The sequence below is a fragment of the Triticum aestivum genome, chromosome 5A, assembly GCF_018294505.1.
Source record: "Triticum aestivum cultivar Chinese Spring chromosome 5A, IWGSC CS RefSeq v2.1, whole genome shotgun sequence".
Taxonomy (NCBI): domain Eukaryota; kingdom Viridiplantae; phylum Streptophyta; class Magnoliopsida; order Poales; family Poaceae; genus Triticum; species Triticum aestivum.
The window spans coordinates 44,508,414-44,517,972 of NC_057806.1; the positions used below are offsets into that span (position 1 = coordinate 44,508,414).

At 44.7% G+C, this 9,559-nt stretch overlaps 1 protein-coding gene across 1 annotated transcript; it reads right to left on the reverse strand.

Moving 5' to 3' along the window:
* Window positions 1–8,148: 8,148 nt before the first annotated feature.
* Window positions 8,149–9,084, reverse strand: LOC123106524 (uncharacterized; the record flags this gene model as incomplete). The annotated part of the gene is given in 1 exon segment (XM_044528666.1): window positions 8,149–9,084. A coding segment is annotated over 1 exon segment (516 nt), but the record flags the coding sequence as incomplete, so codon positions are not given.
* Between the last annotated feature and the right edge of the window lie 475 nt (window positions 9,085–9,559).

The following is a 9,559-nucleotide window of genomic DNA, read 5'->3' on the forward strand; positions in this document are numbered from 1 at the left end:
TTATGCTTCAGCAAGGTAGCAAAGTTCCTCCATGAAGGGGGAAGCTTAGTGATGATACCTCCAGCAACAAACTTGTCCGGTAGCATACAACTGAAGTGCTCAAGTTCTCTAGCAAATGACTGTATCTCATGAGCTTTCTCAACCACGGAGCGCTCTTCAGTCATCTTGTAATCATAGAATTGCTCCATGATGTACAGCTCAGTGCCAGCATCCGAGACCCCAAAATTGGCCTCGAGTGCATCCCACATATCTTTTCCATTATCAATTGACGCATAAGCATCAACTATGTTCTCACCAAGAACACTCAAGAGAGCATCCTTAAACAGAGTATCCATTTTCTGAAAAGCTTGTGCCTGTTGAGCATCAAGCTCTCCTTCAGGCATGCCGAGAGTGGCATCATAGCAACTCATGGTTTGAAACCATAAGACTGCTCTCACGCGCCACCTATTATAGTGGATACCCTCAAACATAGGAGGTCTCATGGAAGCAGCAAAACCACTTGGGGTAAATTGCCTATAATAAGGTTTTTGGATTGTTGGAAATATGAGCAATTTACCAAATGATTTTATTAACAGAAATACTCGATAAATCATGACTAATATAGTAGAGATAAAACAAGTCATGCGCTCTAATACAGAGAAGGTAAATAGCTTCTGCATATATGAACCGTAGCCTATCAAATCTAAAACAAACAGTATAGCAAGTAGCATATATGAAGTAGAACCTATCATGTGTAGGACAAGGACTAGAACAAGGAACTGCGGCAGAACCTTTAACAGGAAAGACAAGAACATGTACGGGACAGCAGCAGCAGAAGCGCTGTACTTGGGGTCGGTGTCCTCGCCTGCCATGTCGTCGAGGAGGTCATGGACGTCGGGGAAGAAGTCGTCGTCGGGGAAGTAGTCGTCGGTGACCGGATCGTCCGTGATGAAGCAGCCAGTAGTCGCGCTGAGCGCTCCCCAAAAACCTTATCACCCTTCTCCAGTACATGACTCAAAAGGTGCGGTTTTGGAGGCCTACTGTCCCGACCTGCGGTGCATGCCGCAAGACGGGATGGGGAAGAACGTAGCAGCAGCGCAATGGTCGGAACTTTGTGGCGAGAGGAAGATGAGCTTCTGTTGTGTCTCTCTGGAGAGGAGCGACCTCTCTTATATAGGCACAGGAGAAGGACGCGAAGAGGCTGTGGCAGGAGGTCAAGCAACGAAGGGAGACGAAGCGAACAGGCCGAAGAGGCGCGCCGTTCGAATTCAGTGTCCACTACAGAAAACGTTTCAACTCCCATGTGACCTTTCGTATACCCATCGTGCGTGGCAAAAATTTAGATATCGGCTCGGCTCATTCCCGCAACCCGCGGCGCGTCGTGACGAGGCGAGGCGGGCGGCGGAGGAGGAGCGCGCGTGGATATCCCTCTTGTTCTTATGCTCGTACAAGTGGGGAAAGAACCTCCCTTATAAGGAGGTCCAACTCCGACTAAACTAGCAATGTGGGACTAAACTTTAGTAGTATCCCTTGCCTTGCACAAATGGGCTAAGTGGGCCTCTAGGATTTATTAGGAATTTCTGAAATAGTTATTGGGCTGCCCAAAATAGACTAAATTCTAGCAATCCCCCACTAGATCCCAGAGGCACACAGAAATTTGCCTTTGGTTCCAAAACACTGTTTTATATACCGGTACTGCAGTGGAGACTGTTAAGTTGAACTTTCACCTAGAACTCTATGCTACACTAGTAACTAACTTGAACAGTGGACCGGGCCTTGAACTGCAAGTTTTCTACGAATCTAGCTTCACATAAAGCCTTGACCGATACGTGGCTACCGTGGATCTTCCCCGCGGGTGGAGCTTATGCGTCATACTCCGTGACCTTTCATGAGTTTACTAGAGAGAACCCTACTCTCATAGATTGCGACGTTTGACAATTAGACTCATATAGGTGTGTTCTTCAAAAGATGTTCTGCAGGATAACATCTCTGCTTAAATAAGCCACTTAGAACACATTAAGATATACATCAACCTGCCATGCAGATTAGGAGAGTATTGCATCTTCATGGAGTGGTATTGTGAATAGTACGAATACTCTTCTCTCGGTTGACCAACAGCTTGTCTTCCACATCTAATTCACGGGATCTCCGATCACAAAGAATAGGTTACCACTGTGAACAACTCATATTGTGGGTCTCATACCCATCTCCCTCGATGCATTATCTATCACATTACGTGATAGACCCTTGGTAAAAGGATCTGCCAGATTTTTAGACGTTTGGATATAATCCAACGCAATAACTCTGGAGTTTTTCATTTTCCTGACAGACTTTAACCTTCTTTGAACGTGTCTTGATGACTTCATGTTATCCTTTGAGCTGCTCACTTTCATGATCACAATTTGATTGTCGCAGTTCATAAGGACACCCGGTACAGGTTTCTCAACAACCGGCAAGTCATTCAAGAGCCGGCGAAGCCAATCTGCTCAACCGTAGCTATATCTAGTGTTGTGAGTTCTGCTTCCATTGCTGACCTCGTTAAGATGGTCTGCTTGCAAGACTTCCAAGAAACAGCGCCACCTCCATGAGTGAATACATAACCGCTCGTGGCCTTTATCTCATCAGCATCTGAGATCCAGTTTGAGTCACTATACCCTTCAAGCACCTTTGGATGCCCGGTGTAGTGAATTCCATAATTTGCAGTGCCTTTCAAATAACGCAAAACTCTTTCTAGAGCTTTCCAATGCACATCTCCTGGTTTTGAAACAAACCGACTCAGTTTGCTAACAGCAAAAGAGATGTCAGGTCTTGTAGCACTAGCTAAGTACATAAGCGAGCCAATAATCTGAGAATACTTCAATTGGTCTCTAGCAATTCTTCGATTCTTTCGAAGCAACACACTAGCATCATATGGTGTTGGAGAGGGCTTGCAGTCACTATAGCCAAAGCGACTCAAGATCTTTTCAACATAGTGAGATCGAAGCAATGTAATCCCACCATCATCGTCTCTCAACAACTTGATATTCAGAATGACATCAGCCACTCCTAAATTCTTCATCTCAAAACAACGAGATAGGAAATCGTTGACCTCCTTAATAACATTCAGATTGGTTCCGAAAATCAGTATGTCATCAACATACAAGCACAGGATAACTCCCTCGCCCCACCATGTCGATAGTACACACATTTGTCAGCTTCGTTCACAACAAAGCCTGCAGCTGTTAAAATTCTTTCAAACTTCTCATGCCACTGTTTGGGTGCTTGCTTAAGTCCGTATAAAGACTTCAGCAATTTGCACACTTTTCCTTCCTGACCATCTAGTACAAACCCATCTGGATATCCCTCTTGTTCTCATGCTCGTACAACTGGGGAAAGAACCTCCCTTATAAGGAGGTCCAACTCCCACTAAACTAGCAATGTGGGACTAAACTTTAGTAGTATCCCTTACCTTGCACAAATGGGCTAAGTGGGCCTCTAGGATTTATTAGAAATTTCTGAAATAGTTATTGGGCTGCCCAAAATAGACTAAATTCCAGCAGGAGTTGCCCTTGAGCCTTGCACAGTGCAATGTGTTTACGGGAGGTGCTTAGAAAAAATAAACCAGTTTTTGTTAAGCACTAGTGCTTACTTGTAGAGGCTAGAGACTTAATTAGGAACCCCTTATATAGAGATACTCACTTGTGCGTGAGAAAATTCGGTTTAATTTATAAAACACCTTCCCAAAGCACCTCTGTACCAAAGTACAAGGCTCTTAGGCCCTCGCTGGCGCCCCAGCAGCTCACGGCCAACTTGGCTTCCTGGTGGACGCGAATTGGCTTCAAGGTTGGACTGCCGTTGCTCCAAGAAGCTTGGAACTCAACTATCATGCTCACCTGGTGGATGATTTAGAAGAAGGGGAACACTGTTTGTTTGATAACAAAGCCATCAGCGCGACTCAGCTCATAGACAAGACTATGCAAGAAGTGAGATGTTGGCATCAAACCAAAATTGGAGCTATAGCCCCATTCTTTATCCATGAGCCTCCCTGAACTTTATTCTCTACATTCTTTTTTCTTCTTGTTTCTTTCACTTCCGTTGCTCCGCTCGTTTGCCCATATGTTTATACTCCCTCTCTTCCATAATTCTTGTCGTGGTAAGTTTTATATGTTTATACTCCCTCCGTTCCATAATTCTTGTTGTGGTAAGGTTTTGTTACCATGCAAGAATTATGAAACGGAGGGAGTATCTCCCATGTACTCTGTATGGCTCTGCCAGTTCTCTTAATGAATGAAAAGTAGCACTCACAACATTTTGCCAACAACAAAAAAACAATGAGATTTGACATGACCACAACCATATCACCCGGGGAAGCTGAAATTCCCTCTATTAACACGGTTACATTCGAAACTTTGGTAGACTAGCACACATTCAGCAAGTTCGTTTAGATAGTTAATTTTTTTGTCAAACACATTGATGCGATGCGATGGACTCAGCAAGAACTGCAGCAGCCGTTCCTTCACCCGGAGAAAGGAAAAATGCCATTCCATTAGTAACCTGATAGGCAATACTAATATATAGCCTCCAACTTACTGATGTTTACATTATATAATAACAGGAAAATGGAATACTAATGTATAGCTGGAAAAAGCAAAATCATCGATCCAGATTCTACACTCCCAACTTGTATAGCCTCCAACTTACTGTTCAAGAGGGAGCATTTGAGCTCGGGTGTAGATACTTCATGTCCCCTATGCTACTGTTTATACAAGAAAATGGTCCAATGGAATATTCATTTGAAATGCGGCTAAGCCAAGGAGAACTTCTATGAGTGCCCACATAGGCACTTACGACGCGTGTAATTTTAACATCCACACCCCATATTCAACCCTGTATATCATGTAAGATAAAAAAAGGAGACATTTTAGTTTGGCATCATCATACATTTTAGTTCTTCTCTGTGCTATTCACATGTGTGAATCCTTATAGCCAAATGGACAATAGCTTGTGAGTGCATGTTACCCATGATGCAGCCAGATATTTTACACAAAAAAAACTAATCAAAAAATCCAAATCTCACAAGCTATATTCAGAAGATTTTCTTACATGTTGAACCATTTCAGCACATTCACACATCAAACCAGTCAGCCATCCCCAGCTTCGTTATATCCACCAGCAATGACTGCCTGGAGACACAGGAAGTGAGCCAATTAAAAACAGTTCCAAGGAAAAGACAGATGGATAGCTAACACTACTTGAGCGAAAGAACTCACTTTTGTAACTCTCATTTTCTATACTAACAAGGAATATCCAGAAAACAGTACACTTAGCCAATAAGAACCAAGAATTTATCTCACGTAAACTCGTCCTTAGTCATGTCAAGTTGTCAACCAACACAATTAGAACACCAAACTAATAAACTTTAGCAACAAATGTGACTTTAGGTATGCAGTTTTAAATAATTGGAGCATGATTAGAGCCAAGAAATGCAATTTATTTTGTGTGCTACCAATATACTCCATCCATCGTGTTTATTGGGTCAGCGGGGCAACCAACGACGTCCAAATTTGCTAGGCCGCGTGCAATGAAATTAACCAGGAAGTACTTTTTTGCGACAAAATTAGGTAAGTGCTGCATGCAACGGAATTAATTAGCGATGGGGGCATAGAAAGGTGCAAGGCGTGCGCGCCACGTTCGGCTTCACTGCACAGGCAGATATTGTTATGCAATGCAAGCTAATTAATTAGCAACAAACAAGCTCATACTCTAGTTTCCCTTCCCATCATGGTCCCAGAGTTTTCGGCTAGCAGGCCTAATAAACACGGAGAGAGGGAGTACTAGTCACTTGCAAGAGGGTCTACAAGTGACAAAAAATAAGTACTATATTCTCATATGCAGGCGTATTACATTTCATTAAGATGAGGCTTTGATGAAGAATTACTTTGTTAATATGCCTTTTTATGACATGAACTTGGTACCACTTGATTTGTTTTCAAAAGAGTGTACAGAGAATTGCAATATTACATCATATAAACCATGTGGTAAAGGAGTAATTCTTGGTCAAAGCCTTTTTTTTGCGACCAAGTCAAAGTCTTGTCTTAGCAAAACCTAATAAGCCCAAGATATCGGAATGGCAGGAATATCATTTAAGAAGGTATGGATTCAACCGAAGTTGTTATTATCGAGTTTAAAAAGTAAGGGATAAAAGAATATAATTAGCTTTGATATTCCAAACATCTCAATTAAGTTCCTAAGTGACATTTGATTTTGCAATTTTAACCATTTGACATTTGATTTGGATTTTCCAGGAATGAAGACAGCTAATGAGAACATAAGGAAAATATGGCTATAGATTAAGTTTGTCTATGTATCAAAGGGATAATTGCTGATTAGGCTTAAATTGTCTGTGACTTATGTGACGTCCCGAGACCGTTGCGCTAGGTGTCTTTCAGTTATTCGCTGTCGTTGTCATGTCATTCGCTTGCGTGTTGCATCTTGTCATGTCATCATGTGCATTGTATCATCATGTTTTCAAAACTTACATTTGTTCGTGTCTCCCCATTCTCCCCGTTGTCCGTTCTGAGCCCAACCACACTTGCACGCGCCCGCGGCATGTCAGAAATATTATTTTATAAATGGCCGGAAAATGTTCTCGAAATAGGTTGAAAGTTGGCATGCGGTGTTGTTATGTTGTCAGTAGACCGTCTGCCAAGTTTCATCGCATTCATAGTCCGTTTGATAGCCCAACCATTAAACTATAGCGGCAATATAGCTGGCCAAATATCGGACGTTTTCGGTCTCCGAAAACAGTCGCCGGGTCTCTCTCTCTTCTCTTCTCTCAGCCCAAAGCTTTCTGCATAGTCCGCTATCAACCGCCAGGCCCTGAAACCCCTCCTTGCACAGTGCATCGACCCCCTCACGTGCGCGTCCGAAAGCTGTCCCGAACCCGACCCGGGCAGTCGTCACCGTTGTATCCGGTTCATCCCCAAACATTTACAAAATATCTCCGTTTTTCTTTTTGGTCTCCCTAGCCTATTTATCTCGAGCGTCCGATCTAAATCGGAGGATCCGTTTAGCCCATAACCTAACCCACTCACTATTTAACCAGCAACCCTAATTTCTAGGGATCTGGTCCAATCCCCACGCCGTCGTAGCCCACCTTCTTTCTTCCTTGGGATCCCCTCATTCCCCCGATCCAATCCCACCAACCGGACTCCACCCGAGGTCTCCCCTCGATCCAACCCTCCTCTGCCTTCCTGCCTGTTCTGGATCGGAGCCCGAGCAAGAAGAGCTCGCTCCTGAACCAGCGCACTCCTCGGCTCCTCTCCGAGCACCTGACACCGTCGCCATCCACACATCAAACCAGTCAGCCATTCCCAGCTTCATTATATCCACCAGCAATGGCTGTGCCTGGAGACACAAGAAGTGAGCCAATTAAAAATAGTTCCAAGGAAAAGACAGATGGATAGCTAGAAACACCACTTGAGCGAAAGAACTCACTTTTGTAACTCACATTTTATAGATGATTTATAGCTCATTTTTATACTAACAAGGAATATCTAGAAACAGTACACTTAGCCAATAAGAAAAACCAAGACATGGTACAGAATTTATCTCATGTAAACTTGTCCTTAGTCATGTCAAGTTGTCAACCAACACAATTAGAACACCAAACTAATAAACGTTAGCAACAAATGTGACTTTAGGTATGCAGTTTTAAATTGGAGCATGATTAGAGCCAAGAAATGCAATTTATTTTGTGTGCTACCAATATAGTCCATCCATCGTGTTTATTGGGTCAGCGGTGCAACCAACGACCTTCAAGTTTGCTAGGCCACGTGCAATGAAATTAATTAGGAAGTACTTTTTTTGCGATGAAATTAGGGAAGTGCTGCATGCAACGGAATTAGTTAGCGATGGGGGCATAGAAAGGTGCAAGGCGTGCGCGCCACGTTCGGCTTCACTGCACAGGCAGATATTGTTATGCAATGCAAGCTAATTAATTAGCAACAAACAAGCTCATACTCTAGTTTCCCTTCCCATCATGGTCCCAGAGTTTTCGGCTAGCAGGCCTAATAAACACGGACAGAGGGAGTACTAGTCACTTGCAAGAGGGTCTACAAGTGACAAAAAATAAGTACTATATTCTCACGTATTAGGTTTCATTAAGATGAGGCTTTGATGAAGAATTACTTTGTTAATATGCCTTTTTATGGAGTGAATTGCAGAAAATCATCACTGACAGCTAGATTTACAGAAAACACTGGTTTACGAATTTCTGCCAGAAACTACTGATTCTCAGCCTAATTTTTTTACAGAAAACACTAACCTGTCCCTTTGGGCATTTTAACCTCAATTATGACATGTGGGGCGCACATTTGACGTCGTGGCATAACGGCTCAGGTTAGACGGCGTTTGATCTAATATTACAATCTAGTCCCTGAAATTTTACATAGATACCCCTCAATCATAAAGCAAAAACGCAATTAAACCCCGTGCACAGAACCTGCAGCACGGCTCCCATGGGCTCTCGTCGCCGGCTTGGGGCGGCGGCCAAGCCGGCAGATGGACCTCGCCGGCGTCGAGGTCGAGCACCAGGCTGCGCATGGAGAACTACGTACGCCCGTGCGCCGCGACGCCTGCTACGAAGGCGAACAGGTCACCGGCGACGAGCAGGTCTGCGCTTCGCGGGGGGAGGGGGCGGACGCCGCCGTGGTCTGGCAGCCCTGCAGCCGGTAGGAGGAGGCCAGTGGGGGGACTCGCCGTAGGAGGAGCGCAGGATGCCGCCGTGGCAGGTCTAGCAGTTCCCGCGACCGGTAGGAGGAGCGCACGCGAGGACGAGCCTCTCGGCGAGGTGCGGTGCAGCAGGTCGGCGCACACGAGGGCGAGCCCTCTCGGCAAGGCGGCGGCGACCGGTGTGCGCGGGCGTAGGGCGGTGTCATCGTCGGGCTTGGGCAGGTCGAGCATGGCGTCAACAGTAGCAGGTGGAGCTGCTGCTGCTCGTGGCTTGGCCGGCGCAGAGGAGGCACGGTGGAGCTGCTGCTGCTCGGCGAGGCGTTCTTGGTGGCGTCCGAGGCCCGCGAGGCCAGCGAGCAAGCCCGGGCATCCGCCGGCAGAACGAGAGAGAGAAGGAGCAGCACATCCATCGGGAGTACGAGAGAGATTTGGATCCCGATCTGGATCAAGGACGCACTGAGATTTTTTTAGAAAGGTTTGGAGTTTTTGTCAAAAAGACCCTGTCTAATGGCGCTTATCATGAACCATTACGCCACATCAGCATAGAGTGGGCTCCATCTGTTATAATCGTCATTAAAATGAACAAAGTCATCAAATAGTGTTTTTTGCAAAAGATTAAGCCGAGAATCAGTGGTTTCTGACAGAAATTCATAAACCGGTGTTTTCTGCAAACCTATGCGCAAATATGGTGGTTTTTAGCAATTCACTCCTTTTTATGACATGAACTTGGTACCACTTGATTTGTTTTCAAAAGAGTGTACTGAGAATTGCAATATTACATCACATAAACCATGCGGTAAAGAAGTAATTCTTGGTCAAAGCCTTTCTTTTGCGACCAAGTCTGTTAAAGTCTTGTCTTAGCAAAACC